Source organism: Pristis pectinata, chromosome 10 (genome assembly GCF_009764475.1).
Source record: "Pristis pectinata isolate sPriPec2 chromosome 10, sPriPec2.1.pri, whole genome shotgun sequence".
NCBI lineage: Eukaryota > Metazoa > Chordata > Chondrichthyes > Rhinopristiformes > Pristidae > Pristis > Pristis pectinata.
The window spans coordinates 99,819,292-99,846,490 of NC_067414.1; the positions used below are offsets into that span (position 1 = coordinate 99,819,292).

The window sequence follows — 27,199 nt, forward strand, 5'->3', positions numbered from 1 at the left end:
GTGCTGGGCTGGGACGGGGCGGTCGGTGCTGGGCTGGGACGGGGCGGTCAGTGCTGGGACGGGATGGTGCGGTCAGTGCTGGGACGGGGCGGGACGCTCAGTGCTGGGACAGGCGGTCGGTGCTGGGATGGGATGGTGCGATCAGTGCTAGGATGGGGCAGTCAGTGCTGGGTCGGGACGGTGCGGTCAGTGCTGGGACGGAGCGGGACGCTCAGTGCTGGGACGGGACGGGGCGGTCAGTGCTGCGACGGGACGGTGCGGTCAGTGCTGGGACGGGGCGGTTAGTGCTGGGACGGAGCGGGATGCTCAGTACTGGGACAGGCGGTCGGTGATGGGATGGGGTGGTCAGTGCTGGGACGGGACAGGGCGGTCAGTGCTGGGACGGAGTGGTCAGTGTAGGATGGGTGGGTGAACAGTGTATGATGAGGTGTGGCTGTCAGTGCCGAGGAGGAATGCTCAGAGTGAGTTGGTTTATGCCGCACCCTCTCAATGAGGTTTCAGCGTGGGGTCTGAGGTCTGAGTTCCGGGCTCCTACGCGTGGGGTCCGGGGTGTGTGATCCGTCTGCTGACTCTGTCTGTCCCTGGAACAGGTTCAAGGCCGTGTGGCTGATCTTCCTCATCCTGGGGCTCGGAACCCTCCTTCCCTGGAACTTCTTCATGACGGCCATTCAGGTATGTGCCCCTGATACCTGCAGCCCCCTGCCCCTCCTGTCCCGAGCCATGCTTCTCCTGCACTGAACCATTCCCCCTCTGTCTCCCGCCCACAGAGCCGGAGGGCCATGCAGTACAGAAACAGGGCCTTTGGCCCACGAATCTGTGCCAGCCATCAAGTATCTATCTGCACTGATCTCATGCACCAGAACTTAGTCCATAGCCTTCTGTGCCTTGGTGATTCAAACGCATGTCTAGGTACTTCTCAAACACCGTGAGAGTCTCTGCCTTCACCACCCCCTCAGGCAGTGTGTTCCAGTCCAACCACCCTCTGGGGGGGGGTGAGGAGAAAATTTTCCTTTTATCCTTCTCTAAATCTCTCTATCTTAAATCTAGGCACTTTGGTTAAGGCACCTTTGCTACAGGAGGCTTTGGAGAGGTTCACCGGGATGCTGCCTGGATTAGAGGGTTTTAGCTACAGGTTGGACAAACTTGGGCTGTTTTCTCTGGAGCGTCAGAGGCTGAGGGGAGACCTGATAGCGGTTTATAAAATCACAAGAGGCATAGCTAGGGTAGACAGTCAGAGTCTTTTTCCCTGGGTTGAAATGTCAAATGCTGGAGGGCATAGCTTTAAGGTGAGAGGGGGAAAGTTTAAAGGAGATTTAAGAGGCAAGTTTTTTTTTACCCAGAGAGTGGTGGGTCCCTGGAACTTGCTACCAGGGGAGGTGGTGGAAGCAGATACGATGGCAATGTTTAAGAGGCATTTAGACAGACGGGGAATGGAGGGTATAGACTATGTGCAGGCAGATGGGAGTAGTTAAAATTGGCATCGTGTTCAGCACAGACATGTTGGGCCGAAGGGCCTGTTCCTGTGCTGTACTGTTCTGTGTTTTCTGTTAATCTTGTCCCTCAGAACTTTCTCCAGTAACTTCCCTACCACAGACATAAGATTCACAGGCTTGTAATTACTTTGCTGATCCCTGCTGCTCTTGATTAAAGGGATAACATTGACTGTTCTCCAGTCTTCTGGCACCTTGCCGATGGCAAAGAAAGTTTCAAAATCTCAGTCAGGGCTCCAGCGATCTCCTCCCTTGCTTCCCAAGGCAGCCTGGATTAGGGCTTCCAGGAGGGATACCTTCTCCTTTATAATGACTATATGCTCTAGAATATCACCATCTCCATCTCAGAAATCTCCAGCTGCATGGTCTGTCTCCTCGGTGAATACAGAAAAGAATTATTCCTTTAAGACCTTGCTCACTTCCTGTGGCTCCACACACAGATTGCCACTTTAGTCTGTAACGGGCTCCACTATTTCGCAGCTACCCTCTTGTTCTTCACATACTTATGAAATGCCTTGGGGTGTCTGCTAGTGATATTTCATGGCCCCTCCCAATTTCTTTCTTAATCTCACAGAGTTGTACAGCACAGAAACAGTCTCTTTGGCCCAACTCGTCCATGCCAATCGTTGCCTGAGTTAGTCCCATTTGCCTGCACTTGGCCCACCTCCCTCCTAAACCTTTCCTATTTAGGTACATGTCCAAATGTCTTTTAAATATCATAACTGTACCCTACTACCTCCTCTGGCAGCTTGTTGCATATACCTACCACCTCTGTGTGGGGGAGAAAAGAGTTGCCCCTCAGGTCCCTTTTAAATCTCTCCCCTCTCACCTTAAACCTGTGCCCTCTAGTTTTGGACTCCCTTACCCTGGGGAAAAGACTGTGACCATTCACCTTATTTCTGCCTCTCATGATTTTATAAACCTCTATAAGGTCACCCCTCTGCCTCCTACTCTCCAGGGAAATCAGTCCCAGCCTCTCCTTATAACTCAAGCCCTCCAGTCCCGGTAACATCCTCTTAAATTTTTTTCTGCACCTTCTCCAGTTTAATGACATCCTTCCTATGGCAGGATGACCAGAACTGTACACACTACACTGAATGAGGCCTTACCACCCTCTTGTAACACGATGTCCCAACTCCTGGACTTAATCTTCTGGCCGATGAAGGCCAGCGTGCCAAATGCCTTTTCACCACCCTGTCTACCTGTGTCACCACTTTTAGGGCACTGTGTACCTGCCTCCTAGATCCCTCTGTTCTGCAACACTCTCCAGGGCTCTACTGATCTGCACTTATAAGTTCATCTGCCTTACCTATCAAACTCCTTGCACTAAATTGGATGCAGTTCATTTGACCCATCCTTCCACGTACATTATTGTGCCCATGTCTGCTCTGTCTACACAACTGATCCTGCTATATTTGACTGTACCTCCCCCACCCCCTGTACATCCACTGCACCCCATTTCCTTGCCAACTACCCTACCATAAACCCTCCCCAACAGCACGAGTGAACCTCCCAGCAAGGATAGTGGAATTGTTCCAGTTCAAGTGCAACCCATTTTGTTTGTACAGGTCCCACCTTGCCAAGAAGCTGTCCCAATGACCCAAAAATCTAAAGCCTTCACTCCTACCTCATCCCTTTCGTCATGCCTTCATCTCACCTCCTATTCTTATACTCAGCAGCATTCAGCAATCCAGAGATTCCAACATTAGAGGTCCTGCTCTTTAATCTACTACCTAACTACAGCCCTCTCACCCTTTCTACCCCCCCTCCTCTCTGTCTCTTCCCCCCCTTTTCCATTCCTCTGTCACCCCCAGTCCCCCTGTCTCCGCTATGTCCTTCATCCCTCCAGTTTCTCTCACCCCTCTCCCCTCTCCCTCCCACCCTGCCCCACCTCACCCTCCCCTGTGTAATTTCCATGCTTGTCTCCCTCAGTATTTTAAGTACCGGTTGCAAGATGCGGACGCCTCCAGCTTGGCGCTGGCCTCCAACGGAACCTCTGCATTCAACGTGTCGGCCGTGCCGAAGGAGAACCGGCTGCAGGGAAAGTTTGGGAACGTGATGACATTGTGTGCAATGTTACCCATGCTGATCTTCAGCTGCCTCAACTCCCTCCTCCTGCCACGGTAGGTAGACCTCGTACCCCTCCTCTTGGGGCAGTAGACCCCAGCTCCCTCCTCACTTATGGTAGACCCCAGCTCTGTACTCCTGCCACACTAAATCTCTGCCTGCACTGCACTCTCCCTGCAAATGTAACACTATATTCTGCATTCCGTTATTGCTTGTGCCTTGTACTACCTCGATGTACTTGTGTATGGAATGATCTGTCTGGATGGCATGCAAACAAAGTTTTTCACTGTGTCTTAGTACATGTGACAATAATAAACCAGTTACCAATTACACACCATCCTGCCAAAGCTATGTGGTGCCAGAAACGAGTCTGTCACCATTGGATGTGCAGCCTTTGGCCTGTGCTTGTTGCCATGGGCGGCTGTGGAAGCAAAGTCATTGGGTGCATTTAAGGCAGAGATTGCTAGCTATCTGAGTAGCCAGGGCATCAAAGGTTATGGTGAGGAGATGGGGGAGTGGGGCTAAATGGGAGAATGGATCAGCTCCTGATAGAATGGCGGAGCAGACTCGATGGGTCGAATGGCCGACTTCTGCTCCTTTGTCTTATGGTCTTATGTAACCACAGTGCTTGTGTTCCAGTTAGTTTTTGGTCAATAGTGACCCCTACAATGTTGATGGTTGGGGACTTGGTTCTGGTGGTGCCGTTGAATATCATAGGCTGGTGGTTAGATTCTCTCTGGTGGGTGATGGTCCTTGCCTGGCACTTTTGTAGCACGAATGGTTCTTACTACACTGGTAGAAGGGGAAAGACTGAGCTAACAATGAAAATGGGCAGGCATGGTAGTGTAGCGGTTAGTGTAAGGCTATTACAGCACCAGCGACCCGGGTTCAATTCCCGCTGCTGTCTGTAAGGAGTTTGTATGTTCTCCCTGTGTCTGTGTGGGTTTCCTCCAGGTGCTCCGGTTTCCTCCCACATTCCAAAGATGTACGGGTTAGGAAGTTGTGGGCATGCTATGTTGGCGCCGGAAGCGTGGCGACACTTCGGGCTGCCCCCAGAACACACTATGCAAAAGATGCATTTCACTGTGTGTTTTGATGTACATGTGACTCATAAAGATATCCTAAAAAAAAATTTTAAAAACGCAGGTGCAGTTTGCCAAAAAACTAGGGGGCATAGGTGTAGGGTGAGAGGAGAAAGATTTAAAAGGGACCTGAGGGGCAACTTTTTCACTCAGAGGGTGGTGAGTACATGGAACGAGCTGCCAGAGGGAGTGGTTGAGGCAGGTACAACAGTATCATTTAAGAAGCACTTGGATAGGTACATGGAGGGGTGGGGCTTGGAGGGATATGGGTCGAATGCAGGAAATTGGGACTAGCTGGGTGGACAATGTGGTCAGCATGGACTGGTTGGGCTGAAGGGCCTGTATCCGTGCTGTATTGCTCTTTATGCTGGAAACCTAAAATAAAAACAGAAAATGCTGGAAACACTCAGCAGGTCAGGCAGCATCTGTGGAAAGAAAAACAAGAGTTAACATTAATCCTTCGTCAGAACTGGGAAGGAGACGAAAGAAGCTCGTTAAGCTTCAGGGAGGGCAGGGAGGGGGGCGTCTCTAGGGTAAAACCAGGTGACTGGGACTGAACAGGGGTGATCCACAAATTGATCACCCAGTCTGCGTTTGGTTTCTCCAATGTGGAGGAGACCGCAGTGTGAGCACCGAATCCAGTACAATCCAGTGTAAGTGAATCACTGCTTCACCTGGAAAAGATGGATTGTGTCCCTGGATGGTGGGAAGGGGTGAGGTGAAAGATCAGGTGTTGGAGCTCCTGAGTTTGCACAGAAAGTGCTTTGGGGGGTGGTGGTGGTTGGTGGGGATGGAAGAGTGGACCCGGGGGTCACAAAGGGAGCAACGTCTCCTAACTGAAGGGGTTGTGTCTGCTGGGAATTGTGAAGGATGATATGTTGGATGTGGAGGCTAGTGGGATGAAGGGTGAGGACCAGAGGAATTCAGCTTTGGCCCCCTCCAGAAACAGAGAGGTGAGAGTTGAGGTGAGGGTAATCTTTGAGATGTGGTCAAGGGCTCTGTCCTTGGTGATAGATGGGAAGCCATGGTTCAGGAAGAAGGAAGACATCTCAGGGGCGCCTATCTAGAACATGGGAGCAAATCCGACAGAGACAGAGGAACTGGGGGAACTGAATGGAGCCCCTACACCAGGCAAGTGTAGGCAAGATAGGGATGGCAGTCTGTGGGCTTGTGGCTGGCCTGTCTCCTGGGATGGAGATGGAAAGATCCAGAAGGGAAGGGAAGAGTTGGAATGGACTATGAAGTGATAGAAGGGTGGAAAGTGGCAGCAGAAGTTATGGGCTTCTGAAGTTTACAAAGGGCCACCGAACTGTTGTCGATGTGGCAGAGGAGGGGTTGAGTGAATGGGACTGAAAGGAGGACTGTCCCACAGAGGACAGGTGTAACTATGGGAACTCGTGGGCCCAGGCTGTGCGTGCCTTTGTGGAATACACAGGACGGTCTGGTAAGAGAGAGGGATTCCAGAGCTTGAGGGCCAATAATGGTGCCAGTGAAATTCAGAAACACTAGGGGCAGCACCGGAGGGGGTGAGGTCCTGAGACAGTGTCAGAGACCGGGGCATGAGGATTTGCAGAAACGGTGAGTACTGAACTCGGGACATCACAGCAGCCAGAGCTGATATAGGTCATCGAAGGCAGGGCTGAGGGGGTTCAGGCAGGGGGAGCAGAGTTTGAGGAGTGGACCGATGCTGGCTGGTCAGTGGAGTACCGGAACAATCCAGGCTGAGGCGAGAGTGGTGTGGAGGAGGGTTTCGGTTGGAGAGGTGCTGAGGGGGATGGAGCGGTGGACAAAGGCTGAAGGAACCTTGCTTAGTGGTTCAATGAATATGCAAAATGTGGCGGATGCAGTCTACCTGGACTTCCAGGATGTTTGTGGATGAGGTACGTTGAGAGGGTGGAAGGATGAGGCTGTCATACCATCCTTGCCACACTCGGTACCACCTCTTCACTCCACGCTCTCAGTCCGAGATATGGGAATCCCAACCAAGGAAAGGGATCTGAATCCGGTTCAGGAATTCCCAGCTGGCCCGAGCAGAGAGTGGCCCTGTTACCCACTTGTGGTGGGCTGCATGCCAAGCTCCACCCTGGGCCAGGGTTTGCTCATCCATTACCCTGATTGGGCCATTGGGATCGTTTGGGCAGGTCTGTCTGGCAGGGATTGGATGGTCTGTTCACCCCAGATGGGGTTTGCCTGGGACGGAGTAATAGTTGAAAATCACACACAGCTCTTTGTGGGAATGGTCCTTGTTTCAGACCCACTCGGGTCTCCTCCCTCAGCTTGTGTGGGATATGTGAACTGCATCACTTCTACTGCACACTTCCTCCCTTCATAGATTCACACAGCACGGGAACAAGCTCTTCAATCCACCATGTCTAGGCCGAGTATCAAGTGCTCTTGACCTTACAGTCTACCTCGTTATGGCCTTTGCACCTTATTGTCTGCCTGCCCTGCACTTTCTCTGTAACTGTAACACTTTATTCTGCATTCTGTTATTGGTTTCCCTTGTACTACCTCAATGCACTGATGTGATGAAATGATCTGTATGGATGGCATGCAAAACAAAGTTTTTCACTGTACCTCGGTACATGTGACAATTTACCAATTTATCTACACTAATCCTATTTCCCAGCATGTGGAATGTAGCCTACTACGCCTTGGTGATTCAAGTACTCGTATGTTGATTTATTATTATCACATGTGCAAGGTACAGTGAAAAACATTGTTTTGCATGCCATCCATACAGATCATTTCATCACATCAGTGCATTGAGGTAGTACAAGGGAAAACAATAACAGAATGCAGAATGAAGTGTTACAGTTACAGAGAAAGTGCAGGGCAGGCAGACACTGAGCTGCAAGGCCATAACGAGGTAGATTGTGAGGTCAAGGGTCCATCTCATCGTACTAGGGGACCGTTCAATAGTTTTATAACAGCAGGATAGAAGCTGTCCTTGAGCCCAGTGGTACATGCTTTCAGGCTCTTGTATCTTCTGTCCGATGGGAGGGAGGAGAAGAGAGAATATCCAGGGTGGGTGGGGTCTTTGATTATGTTGGCTGCTTTACCGAGGCAGTGAGAGGTGTAGACAGAGTCCATGGAGGGGAAGGTGGTTTCTGTGATGTGTTGGGCTGTGTCCACAACTCTCTGCAGTTACTTGTGGTCTCAGGCAGAGCAGTTGCCGTACCAAGCCATGATGCATCTGGATAGGATGCTTTCTATGGTGCATTGATAAAAGTTGGTGAGAGTCAAAGGGGATAAGCCAAATTTCTTTAGCCTCCTGAGGAAGTGGAGGTGCTGGTGAGTTTCTTGGCCGTGGACCAGGACAGCCTATTGGTGATATTCAGTCCGAGGAACTTGAAGCTTTCAACCATCTCGACCTCAGCACCATTGATGTAGACAGGAGCATATGCACCGTCCCTTTCCTGAAGTCAATGACCAGCTCTTTTGTTTTGCTGACATTAAGGGAAAGGTTGTTGTCATGTCCCCATGTCACTAGGCTCTCTCTCCTTCCTGTACTTTGACTCATTGTTATTTGAGATATGGCCCACTACGGCGGTATCATCTGCAAACTTGTAGATGGAGTTAAAGCAGAATCTGGCCACACAGTCATGAGTGTACAGCGAGTAGAGGGCTGAGTACACAGCCTTGTGGGGCACCAGTGTTGAGAATAATCGTGCTGGAGGTGTTGCTGCCTATCCTTACTGAATGCGGTCTGTTGGTCAGAAAGTCAAGGATCCAGTTACAGAGGGAGGTGTTGAGTCCCAGGTCTTGGAGTTTGGTGATGAGTTTGCTTGGAATTATAGTATTGAAGGTGGAGCTGTAGTCAATAAACGGTAGTCTAACGTAGGTGTCTTTACTGTCCAGATGCTCCAGAGATGAGTGTAGGGCAAGATGAGAGTGGGTGAAAACGTTCTTCCTCAGATCGCCTCTAAACCTGTGCTCTCGGGTCTGGGACTTCTCTACCCTGGGGAAGTTTTTACTTTCTACCCTATCTATGCCCCTGATAATTTTGCACACTCCTATCAGGTCCCCCCTCAGCCTCCTCCTCTCCAAGGAAAGCAAACCCAGCTTGTCCAGTCTCTCCTCATAACTGAACCGCTCCATCCCAGGCAGCATCCTGGGGAATCTCCTCCACACCTTCTCTAGTACAATCACATCCTTCCTATAGCGTGGTGATCACAACTGTATGCCAAACTCCAGCTGTGGCCTAACCAATGTTTTATGATGTTGTACCATAACCTCCCTTCTCTTGTATTCTATGCCCCAAGTAGCGAAGACAAACAAGCATCCCTTGTACCTTCTTTGCCACCTTATCTACCAGTGCTGCCACCTTCAGGGATCTTTGGAGTTGTACACCAAGGTCTCTGTTCCCCAATACTCCTTTGTACCGTTCATTGTGTACGTCCTCCCGAAGTGCATCACCTCACAATGAGGGTTAATTTCCACCTGCTTTTGCTCTGCCCATCCTACCAATTAATCGATATCTTCCAGTAACCAACAAGTATCCTTCTCGCCGTCCACAATACCACCAATTTTTTCTGTCATCTGCAAACTTACTAATTATATTTCCTACATTTGCATCCAAATTGTTAATGTACATAACATACAGTGAGAGTCCCTGTGGTACACCGCTGGTCATAGGCTTCCAATCACAAAGACAACACTCCACCATCACTCTGCCTTCTATTACAAGACAACTTTGGATCCAGTTTGTCAATTTACCTTGGATCCCATGTCTAATCTTTGAACTGGTGTCCCCTCGTCAAAGACCTTATTGTAGTCCGTGTTGACTACCTCAGCTGCATCACCTTCCATTAATATATTTTGTAATCCCTTTGAAATATCTCAATTGAATTGGTCAGAAGGAAGATCCCCTAACAAAGCCATGCTGACCACCCCTGATCAGTCCCTGCCTTTCCAAGCATAGATTGATCCCATGTCTCCAATAACTTCCAGACCACTGACTATAGACTCACTGGCCTGTAGATACCAGACTGATCCCTACTGCCCTTGACTAAAGGAACCACATTTGCTGTCCTCCTGTCATCTGGCATCTCACCTGTGTCCAGCAAAGACTAAAACAATCTTGGCCAGGGCCCCACCAAACTTCTCCCTTGCCTCCCAGAGCAGCCTGCGATATACCTCATCAGGCCCTGGGGAATTAGCCACCTTAATGCCCACTAGGACATCTCATACATTTTCCTTTTTAATGTTAACAGCTAGAGTTTCACCACCCCCTCCCTGAAATCTTGCACCACAATATCCTTCCCCTTGGTGAATACAGATGAGAAATGTTCATGTAAGGCCTCGCGCACATCCCCTGGTTCCAGGCACAGATTGCCCCGTTCATCCCTAAACACCTTGTTTCAGCTTTCTTGCATTGAATTCAGCAATTTCAGGGAACTCAACCTTCTCCTATCTCAAACTTGGTCGTTCCTGCTGTAAACCATCCACCTGTGATACTGGCTTCAGTTTCTCCCTCTCCATGAGCACCGCCTGACCTCTGAGCATTTCCTACGGCTCAGCATTTGCTGGTTTTGCATTCCCCTGCTTGTGTTCTCTCTCTAACGGCCCTCATTAACTTGTCAATCGTCTACAACTTATTGCCACAATAACACTACTCTGCTGTAGGTCATCCGCCTGTAATACTAACTTGGTTCTGCCTCTCTCTGCTTTATCTACTATCTTAACAGCTCCTGCTTTTGAGTCATAGTGTAATACAGCCATGAAAACAGGCCCTTCAGCCCAACTCATCTATGCTGACCAAGTTGTCTATCTGAAGCTAGTCTCATTTGCTTGCAATGGCCCATATCCCTCTAAATGTTTCCTATCCATGTACCTGTCTAAATGTCTTTTAAATGGCTCTACAGCTTCCTCTGGCAGCTCGTTCCATATACCCACCGCCCTCTGTGTGGGGGGGGGGGGGGGGGGAAAGCTTGCCCCTCAGATCCACTTTAAATCTTTCCCCTCTCAGCTTACATCTATATCCTCTGGTGTTAGACTCCCTACCCTGGGAAATAGACTGTGACCGTCCACCTTATCTACGCCCCTCATGATTGTATAAACCTCTGTAAGGTCACCTCTCAGCCTTCTCCCTGTAACTGAAGCCCTCTGGTCCCAGTAACATCCTTATCAATCTTTTCTCTACCTTCTCTAGGTAATCACATCCTTCTTATAGCTGGGGACCAGAACTGCACACAATATTCCAAGTGTGGTCTCACCAACGACTTGTAAATTGGTTTATTATTGCCACATGTACTGAGGTCCAGTGAAAAACTTTGTTTTGCATGCCATCCGTACAGATCATTTCATTACAACAGTACATTGAGGTAGTACAGGGGAAAACAATAACAGAATGCAGAATAAAGCGTTACAGTTACAGAGAAAGTGCAGTGCAGGCAGACAATAAGGTGCACGGCCATGAGGATTGTGAAGTCAAGAGTCCATCTTATTGTACTAGGGACAGCGGAATAGAAGCTGTCCTTGAGCCTGGTGGTACGTGCTTTCAGGCTTTTGTATCTTCTGCCTGATGGGAGGGGGGAGAAGTGAGAATGTCCGGGGTGGATGGGATCTTTGATTATGTTGGCTGCTTTACCGAGGCAGTGGGAAGTGTAGACAGAGTCCATGGAGGGGAGGCTGGTTTCCGTGATGTGCTGGGCTGTGTCCACAACTCTCTGCAGTTTCTTGCGGTCCCGGGCAGAGCAGTTGCCGTACTGAGCCATGATGCATCCAGATAGGATGCTTTCTGTGGTGCATCTGTAGAAATCTGTGGTGCATCTGTATAAATTAGTGAGGTTCAAAGGGGACATGCCAAATTTCTTTAGCCTTTTGAGGAAGTAGAGGTGATGCACTATCTTGGCTGTGGTGTCTACGTGGTTGGACCAGGACCAGTGGGAGTGATTGCCTGGGCCTCTCATTGCTATGGGATCTGTGCACAGATGAAGGACGGTTGATTAGACTGCTGGAATGAATTATAGAGTAACCCCGGGCTTTCCCTCTGTCTCTAGGATCCCACAGGCACTCCGCATCAGTGGAAGTCTTATTGCAATCTTCATCCTCTTCCTCCTCACCGCCATCCTGGTGAAGATCTCCATCGAGCCGCTGACTTTCTTCATAGTCACCATGGTGACCATCGTCCTCATTAACTGTAGGCTGGCAGGGGGCTGTGTGTCCATGCGTGTGGACACCTGTTTCCCCATGTTTGTGTGTATATGTGTTTGTGTGTGAGTATGTTTGTGTATGGCATAGTGTGACATTCCCTCACTGTCTCTCCCACAACGCGACACTCCCCCAGCACTGCCCCTTCCAAAGTGCGAAGCTCTCCCAGTACCACCCCTCCCACAGTGCGGCGCTCCCTCACTGTCTCTCTCACAGTGCAACGCTCCCCCAGTACTGCCCCTCCCACAGCGCGGCGCTCCCTCAGCACCCCTCCTGCAGTGTGGTACTCCCTCACAACCCCTCCCGTAGTGCGGTGCTCCCTCAGTACCGCCCCTCCCTGGGCACGGTGCTCCCTCAGTACTGTCCCTCCCTGGGCGTGGCGCTCCCTCACTGCCCCTCCCACGGCACGACGTCCCCTCGGCACCGGTTCGCTGTTTGGGTGTGAAGGGGCAGGACACAGACTACCCTGTTTGCCCCCCACAACTTCCACTCCCCTCTTCCTGTCTCCAGGTTTCGGAGCCATTCTCCAGGGCAGTCTCTTCGGCCTGGCCGGCCTCCTGCCCGCTGCCTACACCGCGCCCATCATGAGTGGGCAGGGGCTGGCTGGGACCTTTGCCGCTCTCGCCATGATCTGTGCCATCGCAAGTAGGTGCCTGTCCGACGGGGAGGTGGGTGGGGAGTGGGGGAGAGGTGGGTGGGGAGCAGGAGGGGGGGAGGAGGATTGTGGGACGACATGGGTTTGGGGAGTGTTGGGGTTTGAGGAGCAGAGGAGGTGTGAGTGTTTAAGGAGGGTTTTTAGGGGGAGGTGGGGAGAGGTGGGTGGGGAGCGGGAGGGAGGAGTGCAGGTGGGTTGTGGGACGAGGACGAGGAGGGGAGAGGGGAGGTGAGTTTGGGAGGGTTGGGGTTTGAGGAGCGGAGGAGGTGTGAGGGTTTGCGGAGGGGTTTTAGGGGCAGGTGCTGGGTGTGGGGTCACAGCTTGTGGACCTCCCTCGGACCCTCTGGCACCCTCTTCAGCTCCATCACAACCCCTACACAACCCCCCCCCCGCCCCTCACAGTGAAGCCCACCCCTCCTCACCTCCCCAACTACCTGCCGATGCCTACCTGTGCTGTTGCCACCCCTTCACCCCTCGCACCCCGGCATCTTCCGGTCTCACCATCTGTGGATCGTCTCTTCCATCTGGAGTGGAGACTCTCAAATATGCCCCCCCTCCGACCCCCCCCCCCCCCCCCCCCCCCCACATCCCACCCATCGCTCCCTATGGGCTGAACTGGGGGAGGGGTTCAGTGGGGGGAAGTGAGGGGGTGGGGTGAGGGTCAGTTGGGGAAGACAGGGTGGTGCATTGTTGAGAATAGGGTCGTGGGAAAGGTCGGAGCTGGGGTCAGGGGTCGGGTGGTCCGGGGTCAGTTGCTGCAGGGTTGGGGGGTCAGTTACTCTGGTTTGCTGCCCCCCTCCCCGTGTTTTACAGGTGGATCTGAGCAGTCGGCGATCGCCTTCGGCTACTTCAACACGGCCTGTGTGGTGGTGCTTCTGGCGGTGGTGTCCTACCACATCCTGCCCCGCCTGGTGAGTGTCTCCCCCCGACATACCCTGCCCCACCTGGTGAGTGACCACCCCCCCCCCCACACCCCCCACACATCCTGCCCCGTCTGGTGAGTGTCTCCCCCCACCACACCCTGCCCCGCCTGGTGAGTGACCACCCCCCCCCCCACACCCCCCACACATCCTGCCCCGCCTGGTGAGTGTCTCCCCCCGACATACCCTGCCCCACCTGGTGAGTGACCACCCCCCCCCCCCCACACCCCCCACACATCCTGCCCCGCCTGGTGAGTGTCTCCCCCCGACATACCCTGCCCCACCTGGTGAGTGACCACCCCCCCCCCCCACACCCCCCACACATCCTGCCCCGCCTGGTGAGTGTCTCCCCCCGACATACCCTGCCCCACCTGGTGAGTGTCTCCCCCCGACATACCCTGCCCCACCTGGTGAGTGACCACCCCCCCCCCACACCCCCCACACATCCTGCCCCGCCTGGTGAGTGTCTCCCCCCGACATACCCTGCCCCGCCTGGTGAGTGTCTCCCCCCGACATACCCTGCCCCACCTGGTGAGTGACCACCCCCCCCCCCCACACCCCCCACACATCCTGCCCTGTCTGGTGAGTGTCTCCCCCCACCACACCCTGCCCCGCCTGGTGAGTGACCACCCCCCCCCCCACACCCCCCACACATCCTGCCCCGTCTGGTGAGTGTCTCCCCCCACCACACCCTGCCCCGCCTGGTGAGTGACCACCCCCCCCCCACACCCCCCACACATCCTGCCCCGCCTGGTGAGTGTCTCCCCCCGACATACCCTGCCCCACCTGGTGAGTGTCTCCCCCCGACATACCCTGCCCCACCTGGTGAGTGACCACCCCCCCCCCCACACCCCCCACACATCCTGCCCCGCCTGGTGAGTGTCTCCCCCCTGACATACCCTGCCCCGCCTGGTGAGTGTCTCCCCCCGACATACCCTGCCCCACCTGGTGAGTGACCACCCCCCCCCCCCACACCCCCCACACATCCTGCCCCGTCTGGTGAGTGTCCCCCCCCACCACACCCTGCCCCGCCTGGTGTGTCCCCCACACCTGCCCCCCTCACCCCACTCTGCCCCCCACACCCTGCTCCATCTGGCCAGTGTCCCCCCCCATAGCCCGCCCCGTCTGGGGAGTCCCCTCCCCTACCCCATCTGGTATCACTTTTCCCCCCATCACCCTTCTTGTGTCCTGCCATGCCCTCCCCACCCAATGTGTCACCTCCCTCCGTCCCCTGAGGGGTGTTGTACCTCCCTCCCTCCCTCCTTCCCTCTCCCCTCCCCTGGTGAGTGTTGGGACCTTGTTCCCTGTGGGGAGGCTCCTGCAGGGAGGTGCCAGCGGTCGGGGTTGTGCGGGTGAGCTGCCCCGTTCCTGGCCCCTCACCATGTCTCCATCTGTCTCTCCCCGGCCCAGGCATTTTCCCGGTACCACTTCAAGCGGAAGAATGAGGAGTGGAAGAAGGCCCAGCAGGAGGAGGGCTTCAGCAAAATGGACTTGATCAAACAAGGTGAGAGCATCGAGCGGTTGCTGGACTGTTCCCAGCCTCGGTGGTCCTTGGCTCCACTCCAACATCCCCACCAATGGCAGTGCATGGAGCAGTGGGACCAAAACTGGGGGCCTGCCCATGGATGCCAGTGGCAGTGTCCGGGTCGGTATTGAGGACCTTACACTTTAGATATTTCTTTATTAGTCACATGTACATCAAAACACACAGTGAAATGCATCTTTTGTGGGGAGTGTTCTGGGGGCAGCCCGCAAGTGTCGCCACACTTCCAGTGCCAACATAGCATGCCCACAACTTCCTAACCCGTACGTCTTTGGAATGTGGGAGGAAACTGGAGCACCCGGAGGAAACCCACACAGACACAGGGAGAATGTACAAACTCCTTACAGACAGCGGCCGGATTTGAACCCAGGTTGCTGGTGCTGTAACAGCGTTACGCTAACCGCTACACTACTGTGCCGCCCTTATATCCAGGGAAGAGGCTGCTTCCAAAGTGAGAGTAGAGGAGAAGATGGTGGAGACGCTAGATATGTTAAATTGACCAAACGGTTTATAAAAGTAGGCTGAACTGAAAGTGGATAAGTCACCAGGACCAGATGGGATGTATCCTCAGATTCTGAAGGAAAGACCCTGGCCTTCCAGTGTGCTGCCAGAGGGCTGGAAAGTGGGGAATGTTACTCCACTGTTAAAATAGGGAACAAGGAAATAAGCCCAGCAACTCCATGCCGGTCAGATTAACCTCAGTGGTGGGAAAGCTTTCAGAAACGTTGATTCAGGACGGGATTAATCATCAGCTGGAGGAGAATGGATGAATGAAGGCAGGTCAGTATGGAATTGTAAAGGGTGAATTATGTTTAATCAATTTGATGGAATTTTTTGCTGAGGTAATGAGGAGAGTTGATGAGGGTACCACAGTCATTGTGGCGTATATGGATCTGCAGAAGGCTTTTGATAATGTGCCACATGTTATATCAGCAAAATCGAAGCATGTGGCATAAAATATAGCATGGATCAGAAGTTGGCAAAGTAACAGAAACCGAGGCTTGTGATAGGTGGTTGTTTTTCTGGACTCGAGAAAGGTGAATAGGGGTTTTCCAGCTATTGGTGTTTGACCCATTGCTCTAATTTGATCTATACTAATGACTTAGACTTAAGGGTGTGAACCACAATTTACAGATAACACAAAACTTGGCAGTATTGTTAAATGTAGAGGAAGGTGATAAACTTCAGGTTATAAATCGGCTGGTGGATCGGGCAGATGACGGTGTGGAGAAACATGTGAAGCATTTTGGTTGGAAGAATGAAGAGAGGCAAGATGGTGTAAAGCATACAGTTCTTAAAAAGAAAAAGGAGAGGCTGGAACAGAGGGACCTGGGAGTCTGAGTGCACTAGTCATTGAAAGTGATGTGGCAAGGTGAGAAAGCAGAATTCACAATTCTGGGCTTTATCAATAAAGGCTGAGAGTAAAAAAAGCAGGGAAGTCACCCAGTTATAAGAAAATACTGGTCCACCTTGAGCTGGAACGTTGTGTTCGATTCTTGTTACCTCATTATAGGAAGGGCATGGAGGCACCAGAGAGGGTCCAGAAAAGTTTCACAACAATGCTTCCTTGGATGAGGTCCTGGTGCACGACACCCAGGCAGTAAACACACACGGTATATCATTAGGAAGGCAAGTGTTATGTTGGTCTGTTGTAGGAAGGATGTCATTAAGCTGGAAAGAGAAGATTTACAAAACGTTGCCAGGACTCAAGGGCTTGAGTTGTAGGGAGAGGTTGGACAGGCTAGGTCTTTGTTGCTTGGAGTGTAGGAGACCAAGGGGTGACCTTATGGAGGTGTATAAAATCATGAGGGGCATTGATAAGGTGGATGGTCAGTCTTTTCCCCAGGGTAGGAGAGTCTAACACCAGAGGATATAGATTTTGTTTTGCTGGCATTGAGGGAAAGGTTATTGTCATGACACCATGTCACTAAGCTCTCTATCTCCTTCTTGTCCTCCAACTCATCATTATTTGAGATTTGGCCCACTATGGTGGTGTCATCTGCAAATTTGTAGATGGCATTAAAGCAGAATCTGGCCATGCAATCATGAGTGTGTAGGGAGTAGATTCGGGGGCTGAGGGCTCAGCCTTGTGGAGCACCAGTGTTGAGAATAATCGTGCTGGAGGTATTGCTGCCTATCCTCACTGATTGCAGTCTGTTGGTCAGAAAGTCAAGGATCCAGTTACAGAGGGAGGTGTTGACTCCTAGGTCTCGGAGTTTGGTGATGAGTTTGCTTGGAATTACAGTATTGAAGGCGGAGCTGTAGTCAATAAACAATAGTCCAACGAAGGTGTCTTTACTGTCCAGATGCTGGTTCCCAGATACTAGCCAGAAGTGGTAGAGGTGGGAACAATTGCATTGTTTAAAAGATACTTGGACAGGTTCATGCATAGGAAAGGTTTAGAAGGACACGGACCAAACACAGGGCAATGGGACTAGCTCAGTTAAGCAGCTTGGTTGGCATGGACAAGTTGCGCCAAAGGGTCTGTTTCTGTGCTGTATCACTCCATGACTCCTGTGCTGTGACCGTTCTGTGATTCTGTGGTGAAGCCCAGACCCCTTGGGCTGCATGCATAACTCCCTGAAAGTGGCACACAGGTAGATAGGGTGGTAAAGAAGGCATATGGCATGCCTGCCTTTATTGGTCAGTGTGTTGACAAAAGTCAGGAAGTTATGTTGCAACTATACAAATCTCTGCTTAGGCCACCCTTAAGGTATTGTGTGCAGTTCTTGTAACACCACTACAGGAAGGATGTGGAGGCTTTGAAGACGGTGCAGAAGAACTTCACCAGGATGTTGCCTGGATCAGAGAGTATTAGCTACATGGATTCAAGGTTTTAGTGACAGCTTCTTCCCCTCCGCCATCAGATTTCTGAATGGCCCATGAACCACTACCTCGTTATTCCTCTTTTGCACTATTTATTTATTTAGTTTTGTAACTTATAGTAATTTTTATGTCTTGCACTGTACTGCTGCCGCAAAACAGCAAATTTCACAACATTTGTCAGTGATAATAAATCTGATTCTGTTTCTGAGGCTAGACCAACTGGGATTGTTTTCTCTGGAGCATTGGAGGTTGAGGGGAGACCTGACAGGAGTTTATAAAATTATGAGAGGCATGGATAGAGTAGATGGTCAGGGTCTTTCTCCCAGGGTGAAAGTGTCAAACACAGCTTTGAGGTGAGAGGGGCAAGTTCAAAGGAGATTTATGAGGCAAGTTTTTTTTACACAGAGAGTGGTTGGTGCCTGGAACGTGCTGTCAGGGGAGTTGGTAGAAGCAGACACAATGGTAACGTTTAACGGGCAGGGAATGGAGGGATACGGACCATGTGCAGGCAGATGTGCAGCTAAAATCGGCATCGTGGTTGGCACAGACGGTGGGCCGAAGGGCCTGTTCCTGTGCTGTACTGCTGTAAGTCCTGGGCTTGGGTCCACCTCAGGCCAGTGGAATGTAACAGCTGTGAAAGGAGTTACCACGGCGGGTAATGAACAGTCCGCTCAAAGATCTGGGAATGAAGGAGTGTGGGGTAGGGGCTGGCGAGAGTCGGCAGGGGGGGGGGGTGGAACAAAGGGAGAGAGGCCCTGGGTGGGTGGAGGGAGTGGGAGAGGAAGGCTGGGGGAGTGGGAACACTTGATGCTCATACCACACAACAAGCAGAGCAGCTCCTCTTCTTACACTCGGGGAGCCTACAACCCAACCGTATGGACATCGAATCTTCCAGTTACAGGTAACCCACTCCGACCAGGGTTTCTCTTCTTCTATTCCCCCCCTCCCCCCATTAATGAGACTCTTCCCCCCCCCCCATCTGATTCCATCTGTCCATCACCCCCCCTCCACACCCCTGCCCTTAAATTGATTCCACCTGTCACCTACCAGCCCCATGAGGGTCAAGGTGGGATTTGGGGGAGGACCGAGATCTCGGAGGGTTACTGGGATGGAGGAGGTTACGGGGGGGGGGGGGGGGGGGGGGGGGGGGGGGGGGGGGGGGGGAGTGACAGGAATTGGGCACGAGGCCTCACTGGGCCAGGAACCACTGTAGGTCAATGACCTGGGCAGTAGGAGAGCACAGGGGGTGGGGGGGTGGGGAACGGTCAAAATGATCCTGGGATGTGATCCCACTGGACCTCCAGTCTGAGGGAAACTCCAGCATCACTCCCTGACTCTCTCTTTCGGCACAGATCCAACCGGCAGCAGTGAGAGGAGGCCATCAGCACACCTAATGGAGACCCACAGTGCGGAGACTGACGAGGGGCTGTCACTTATTAGCATCCTGAGGAAGGTGAACCTCTCTCTCTCTCTCTCTATCTCTGTCTGTCTCTCTCTATCTCTGTCTCTCTCTCTCTGTCTTTCTGTCTCTGTCTGAATCTCTTCTGGACTTTATAATGAAGGACACGAGTACCAGGATTGCGCAGAGTCAACCTGGATTTATGACGGGTGAATCTGACTAATCGACTGGAGTTCTCTGAAGATGAGAGGGGTGTAGAAGGCACTGCCTGGGGTCGTGGAGCTGAGACTCCTGTGACATTTAAGGAGTATCTGGACGAGCACTTGAATTGCCAAAGCCTAGAAGGCTAGAGACCTAATGCAAGCAAATGGGATTATTGTCAATGGGTACAAGGGACAGTATAAATACGGTGGGTGAAGGGCCTCCTTCTGTGCTACACAATGACTCTAAGACTCTGGCCAGCAGAATAGATAAAGGGGAGCCACTGGTGTGATGTATTTGGGTTTTTGGGAGACTTTTCATAAGGTCCCATGCAGGAAGTGGGTCAACAAGGAGAGAGCACGTGGACCTTGGGGTGATGAGGCCAGCTCTGTAAAGTCAGACAGGGCGATAGTGAAAGGAGACTCGATGGTGAGGGGGTCAGACAGGAAATTCTGTGACCACAAAGGAGATGTCAGGATGGAGTGTTGCCTCCCAGGTTGAGGATGTCTCGGAGCAGCTGCAGAACATTCTCAAGGGGGAGGGGGAGCAGCCAGAAGTCGTGGTGCACGTTGGTACAAATGACGGGTAGAAAGTAGGATGAGGCCCTGCAGAGTAAATATAGGGGGTTAGGAAAGGGGCTGAAAAGCAGGTCCTTGAATCTCTGGATTACTCCCGGTGCCACATGCTAGTCAGGGCAGGATTAGGAATGATAGAACAGATGAATGTGTGGCTGAGGAACTGGTGCAGGGGGCAAGGTTTCAGGTTCTTGGATCATTGGGACCTCTTCAGGGGCAGGGGCGACCTGTACATGAGGGATGGGTTGTACCTTCACTGGAGGGGAACAGATATCCTGTCCGGGATCTTCCTGGCTATATCTTTGTTTTTATTTAAGACTCTAATGTAACACTCTCTCTCTGTCTCTTCCTGCTTCTCTCTCTCTCTCTCTCTCTCTCTCTCTCTCTCTCTCTCTCTCTCTCTCTCTCTCTCTCTCTATACCACTCTAACATGCTCACACACTCTCTCTTTTTACACCCACCTAACCACTGTGACCCCTCTCTCTATCCATGGTTATGGTTTTTAGCGTAACCCTGACAATGACTCTGTGTGTGTGTGTGTGTGTGTGTGTGTCTCTTGTCTTTTTCTGTCTGCCTCTCTCTGTGTGAGTGTGGCCTGTCTCCCTCTCTGTTTGTATGTGTGTCTCTCTCTCCCCACACCCCCTCATGGTGCCCAGTGTAACCCTGCCCTCACCTCACTCCCCCAGACCCCCCCTCATGGTGCCCAGTAACCCTGCCCCCCCTGACCCCACCCCCTTATGGTGCCCAGTGTAACCCTGCCCCCTCACCCCTCCTGCAGTGCCCAGTGTAACCTGCCCCCCTCTCCCCCCAGATCTGGCCCAAGGCAGTGCTGGTGTGGCTGGTGTTCTCCGTCACCATTGGAGTTTTCCCGTCTGTCACTGTGGATGCCGTGTCCACCATCTCCGGAGACGGGCTGTGGGGTAGGTACGGGGGTGGGGGGGAGGGTGGGCTGGGGGTGGTGTGTCCAAGGGAGGAGGAGGGGTTGGGGGGTATGAGGAGGAGGTGTGGCGCGTGGTGTGGTTTGGGGGAGAGGGTGTGGGAAGAGGGTGGGGTTTGGGGAGGAGGGGGAGAGTTTGGGGAGGAAGGTGGGGTTTGAGGGGGAGGGAGAGGGAAGGTTCAGGGAGGTGGGGTTCAGGAAGGAGGGTGGGGTTTGAGGGGAAGAGGAGGGTTCGGAGGAGGGTGGGGTTTGGGGGGGGATTGGAGGTAGGGAGGGGGAAGGTTCGGTGAGGAGGGTGGGGGTTCGAGGGGGAGGTGGGTTGGATTCCCCACCCTGCTGTACTGCGGCCTCAGTAATGCCGAGGGTGAGGGCAAACACTGTGAGGCCCCTTGGACCCTCCAGCCTACCCCCTTAGAGAGCAGGACGTGGGAGGAGGGGGGAATGGATGGGTGCAGGGGGAGTGGGAGGGGAGGGGGCGGGCCTTGGCTGGGGTGTGTCTGTGCCCAGTCTCTGGAATCCCTCCAATCCACTCCTACCCTGTGGAGGGGCAGTGGTTGTGGGTTCCTCTGTGACTGACTCCACCCCTCCCCTCAACCCCCCACCCCGTCTCTGTCCTCAGGAGTTTACTTCATCCCCATCTCCTGCTTCCTAATGTTCAACGTCTTCGACTGGATGGGTCGCAGTCTGACGGCGCTCTGCATGTGGGTGAGTGTGTGCGCGGTCTGCATGTTTGTGTGCGGTCTGCACGTGTGTGTGTGTGCTCTGCACATGGGTGTGTTCTCCATGTAGGCGAGTGTGTGTGCAGTCCAGCAATGGCGCCGGAATGGCCCGGGTACTCCCCAGCCCCAGCCTCCCCTGTACCCCTCAGCACCCTGGGGCAGGTGGAGGGGAAAGAGTGAATGCAGGGAGGGTAGTGAGGGAGGGAGACGCACAGCCTTACTCCCGGACAATGACCCAGAGACCTGGAATGCAGAGATCCAGTCTCCAAGCCCTTTACACACAGGTGGGAGTTCACTCCATCAATAACCCGGATCTCCAGGCAGCAGCAACGGTCATGGCAAAACTCCCAGATTGTTGTAAGATCCCATCTGGTTCACTCGGGCTTCAGTTCGGGGGAACCTGCAGCCTTTGCCCCGTCTGGTCTGTATCCAGCTGGTGGGGGGGGGGGGGGGGTGGGCCGGGTGGAGAACGAGAAGGGGGAACGGCAGAGCACAGATGTTCTGCCAAACGGTCACCTCGTCTGCGTTTGGTCCCGCCAATGTAGAGGAGGCCACCCTCCCCTTCGCCACCTGCCCTCTCCTCTTCCTCCCCTCTTGCCTGTCCCCCTCCCCCCTAGGCACTACCCTGCCAGTGTTTTCTTTTTATTCTCCTTGTAGTCACACGCAGGACTAAAATACAAACAGTGTGCAGGGCAGTGCTGTCAGCGCAGGGGGCTGCGGGAGGGGCCAAGGTGAGGGGAGGTGGGTTGAGGGCTGGTGTGGTGAATGGAGGGGCTGAGGGAGGGGAGAGCCCTGTCACTCACTGACAGTAAGTGCACATCCCCCCATCCTGTCTGTCTGGGGAATATGGAAGGAATTATTGCGGCTGTAAACCTGCGGTTGCTGCCTTTGCCCGACGGTGCAGGATGTGCTGGTGGGTGGCTCCCTGCTTCCTATCCAGGGGATGTGGTGGGGAGTGTGCTGCCCCCTCCACACCACCAACAAGGGTGCCATTGATGCCGGCTTAGCCACAGGCCCCAGGAGCCCTGCATCAGCGTTTCCTCATAGTGGGTCACAGGGCAGGAATATTCCAGCTCACTGGCACTGCTCACTGACTGTCTGTGGCAGAAGGGAGAGCCGATGGAGAAAGGGAATGCCTGAGAATTAGAGGGGGAGACAGAGTGATGGAGAGACTGGAGGGAGAGGGGGAGAGAGAGAGAGAGACTGGAGGGAGAGGGGGGGAGAGAGAGAGAGAGAGAGAGAGAGACTGGAGGGAGAGAGAGAGAGACTGGAGGGAGAGGGAGAGGGAAAGAGAGAGACTGGAGGGAGAGGGAGAGAGAGAGAGAGAGACTGGAGGGAGAGGGAGAGAGAGAGAGAGAGACTGGAGGGAGAGGGGGAGAGAGAGAGAGAGAGAGAGAGAGAGACTGGAGGGAGAGGGAGAGAGAGAGAGAGAGAGACTGGAGGGAGAGGGAGAGAGAGAGAGAGAGACTGGAGGGAGAGGGAGAGAGAGAGACTGGAGGGAGAGTGAGAGAGAGAGAGAGACTGGAGGGAGAGAGTGAGAGAGAGAGACTGGAGGGAGAGGGAGAGAGAGAGAGACTGGAGGGAGAGAGTGAGAGAGAGAGAGAGACTGGAGGGAGAGGGAGAGAGAGAGAGAGAGACTGGAGGGAGAGGGAGAGAGAGAGAGAGACTGGAGGGAGAGGGGGAGAGAGAGAGAGAGAGACTGGAGGGAGAGGGAGAGAGAGAGACTGGAGGGAGAGGGAGAGAGAGAGAGACTGGAGGGAGAGGGAGAGAGAGAGAGACTGGAGGGAGAGGGGGAGAGAGAGAGAGACTGGAGGGAGAGAGAGAGAGAGAGACTGGAGGGAGAGAGAGAGAGAGACTGGAGGGAGAGGGAGAGGGAGAGAGAGAGACTGGAGGGAGAGGGAGAGAGAGAGAGAGACTGGAGGGAGAGGGAGAGAGAGAGAGACTGGAGGGAGAGGGAGAGAGAGAGAGAGACTGGAGGGAGAGAAAGAGAGAGAGACTGGAGGGAGAGGGAGAGAGAGAGAGAGACTGGAGGGAGAGGGAGAGAGAGAGAGAGAGACTGGAGGGAGAGAGAGAGAGAGAGACTGGAGGGAGAGGGAGAGAGAGAGAGAGAGACTGGAGGGAGAGGGAGAGGGAGAGAGAGAGAGACTGGAGGGGGAGAGAGAGGGAGAGAGAGAGACTGGAGGGAGAGAGGGAGAGAGAGAGACTGGAGGGAGAGGGGGAGAGAGAGAGAGAGACTGGAGGGAGAGGGAGAGGGAGAGAGAGAGACTGGAGGGAGAGGGAGAGGGAGAGAGAGAGACTGGAGGGAGAGGGAGAGAGAGAGACTGGAGGGAGAGGGAGAGAGAGAGAGAGAGAGACTGGAGGGAGAGAGAGAGAGAGAGAGACTGGAGGGAGAGGGAGAGAGAGAGAGAGAGAGACTGGAGGGAGAGGGAGAGGGAGAGAGAGACTGGAGGGAGAGGGAGAGAGAGAGAGAGACTGGAGGGAGAGAGAGACTGGAAGGAGAGACAGAGTGAGAGAGAGGGACGAGGGGGAGACAGAGCGAGAGAGGGACTGGAGGGAGACAAAAAGACAGAGCAAGATGGGGGTGAGGGAGGGAGAAACTGTTGATGCTGGAAATGTTTGACAAGTTGGGGCAGTATCTGTGGAACATTTGTGAATGTTTCTGCATCAAAACTGCCCCAGGTTGGATGTGACTGTGTTTACAGAGGACTGACAAAGTGGGAAAGGAGAGAGTGGGGTCCTGATGATATAAGGGCAGGATGGTCTTGAGCCCTGAGAGCAGGAAGTTTGCAGGAATTGAGAGAAAAGGGCCAATGGTTGGGGTGGGACAGGCCCTCGGACTGGATACAGAGGGAACCATGAAACACAAAGTTCACAGCAATGCTAACAATAATCCCGGGATCTCTAACTATTCTTTAGCAGTGAGACAGATTTGATTAGTAATGACATCATACGGGGTCCTCTGGGGAAAAGTAATCACAATAAGATAAGAATTTGAGTGCCGTTCGAGAGAGACAAAGATCAGTCAGAAATTAGAACTGTTATTAAATGAAGTCAGTTTGAGGGATTCTTTGGCCGAGGTTGATGGTGAGATCAGATTTTAAAAGTTTGCTAATGCTTAAGTAACAGCCAGTATTTAAATACCTAAATGTTCTTAGCAAATGCGTTTTGCATTAATGAAAACTTTACGAGGAAACTAATCCATCTGTGGTAAACAGAATGTAAAATATTGCTTCAGATTGGGGAAGTTATTGCCAAAAAGCACAGTGAGCTTCTCGGCTGCGAGAATCTTAGGGAGCAGAAACAATTGACTAGAAATTATAAAGAGGGAGAAGATGGATCATGAAAGTAAATTCATGAGAAAGTTATAAACTTACAAAGTTCTACAGCTGTGCTAAAAGAGCAAAGAATAACTGAGAGTTTCTTTGAGGCAATGCCAGGAGAAATGATAGTGAGAAGAAATAAATGGGCGAGGTATTAATGATAAATCTAGGACAACTCCATGGTCTGAAGATTGGATTGGTTTATCACTGTCCCACATACCGAGGTACAGTGAAAAACTTTGTTCTGCATGCCATCCATACAGATCAGTTCATTACATCAAAAAAATTCATCATTACAAGTGTTAGAGTTACAGAGAAAGTGCAGTGCAGGCAGACAATAAGGTACAAGGTCATAACGAGATAGATAGTGAGGTCAAGAGTCCATCTTACCATACTGGGGACTGTTCAATAGTCTTAAACAGCAGGATAGAAGCTGTCCTTGAGCCTGGTGGTACATGTTTTCAGGTTTCTGCCCAATGGGAGGGGGGAGAAGAGAGAATGTCCGGGGTGGGAGGGGTCTTTGATTATGCCGGCTGCTTTACCGAGGCAGCGAGAAGTGTAGACAGAGTCCATGGAGGGGAGGCTGGTTTCCGTGATGTGCTGTGTCCACAACTCTCTGTAGTTTCTTGCGGTTATGGACAGAACAGTTGCCATACCAAGCCGTGATGCATCCGGATCGGATGCTTTCTATGGAGCATTTGTAAAAGATGGTAAGAGTCATTGGGAACATGCTGAATTTCCATAGCCTTCTGTGGAATTAGAGGTGCTGGTGAGCTTTCTTGGCCATGACATCTACTTGGTTGGACCAGGACAGGCTATTGATGATGATCACTTCTAGGAACTTGAAGCTTTCAACCCTCTTGACCTCAGCACCGTTGGTGTAAACAGGAGTGTGTGTACTGCCCCCCTCCCTGAAGTCAATGACCGGCTCTTTTGTTTTGCTGACAGAGGGAAAGGTTGTTGTCATGTCACTATGTCACTCGGCTCTCTCTCCTTCCTGTACTCCAACTCATTGTAATTTGAGATACGGCCCACTATGGTGGTATCATCTGCAAACTTGTAGATGAAGTTGGAGCAGAATCTGGCCACGCAGTCATGAGTGTAGAGGGAGTAAAATAGGGGGCTGAGGATGCAGTCTTGTGGGGCACCAGTGTTGAGGGAAACTGTGGAGATGTGAATGGTGGAGATGGAGGGTAACCATGAAAAATCACTGGAATTGCCAAGGAGACCCAAACTGGACCAAGCCCTGGATCCGACAAGCTGTGTCCCAGGCTCGAGGTGGCTGCAGAGACCTGCATGCATCAGTAATGAGCTTCCAAAGTTCCCCACATCCCAGACCAGTCCCGGCAAACTGACAGGGAGAAAATATAACCCTGCTATGTAAGGAAGTCAGGATGGCAAGATAAGAACTCTTTACTAGTTAGCCCGATGTCGTTCAAAGTTCTTCCTGGGCTTGACAGGGTGGATGCAGGCAGGATGTTGTTTTAGCACCAGGGCTCAGCCACTCAGAACTGAGAAGAAATTTCTTCACCCAGAAGAGACTGCAACTGTATAACACTTTAGTCAGACCACACTTGGAGTATTATGTGCAATTCTGGTCACCCCATTATAGGAAGGATGTGGAGACTGCAGAGAGGGTGCAGGAGAGGTTCACCAGGATGCTGCCTGGATGAGAGGGTAGGAGGTATAAGGAGAGGTTGGACAAACCCGGTTTGTTCTCCCTGGAGCATCAGAGGCTGAGGGGAGACCTGACAGAGGTTTTTAAAATTATGAGAGGCATAGATATTAAGATATTTATTTATTAGTCACATGTACATTGAAACACACAGTGAAATGCATTGCTGAAAGTGTGCTGGGGGCAGCCCACAAGTGTCACCACTCTTCCGGCACCAACATAGCACACCCACAGCTCCTAACCCGTACGTCTTTGGAATGTGGGAGGAAACCAGAGCACCCGGAGGAAACCCACGCAGACACGGGGAGAACGTACAAACTCCTTACAGACAGCGGCTGGAATTGAACCCGGGTCGAATAGCGTTACACTAACCGCTGCACTACTGTGATAGACAGTCAGAATCTGTTCCCTAGGGTAGAAATGTCAAACACCAGAGGACATGGTTTTAAGGTTAGGTGGGGGGAGTTTAAAGGCACCGTGAGGGGCAAGTTGTTTTTTACACACACACAGAGTGGGAGGTGCCTGGAATGGGTTACCAGGGCAGTAGTGGAAGCAGGCAGTTTGCTGGAGTTTAAGGAGCTTTTAGACAGACACATGGATATAAAGGGAATGGAGGGATGTGGATGATACACAGG

General features: G+C 52.5%; 1 protein-coding gene across 1 annotated transcript in view; it reads left to right on the plus strand.

Moving 5' to 3' along the window:
- Positions 1–152: 152 nt before the first annotated feature.
- The window catches only part of LOC127575530 (equilibrative nucleoside transporter 1-like), a 34,080-nt gene continuing 7,033 nt past the window's right edge, over positions 153–27,199 (plus strand). The window contains exons 1-10 of the mRNA XM_052025462.1: positions 153–280; positions 591–672; positions 3,423–3,613; positions 11,644–11,783; positions 12,305–12,439; positions 13,263–13,360; positions 14,780–14,873; positions 19,091–19,191; positions 20,725–20,833; positions 21,470–21,555. Coding sequence (XP_051881422.1) covers positions 153–280; positions 591–672; positions 3,423–3,613; positions 11,644–11,783; positions 12,305–12,439; positions 13,263–13,360; positions 14,780–14,873; positions 19,091–19,191; positions 20,725–20,833; positions 21,470–21,555 — 1,164 coding nt within the window. The remainder of the gene's footprint in view (positions 281–590; positions 673–3,422; positions 3,614–11,643; positions 11,784–12,304; positions 12,440–13,262; positions 13,361–14,779; positions 14,874–19,090; positions 19,192–20,724; positions 20,834–21,469; positions 21,556–27,199) is intronic.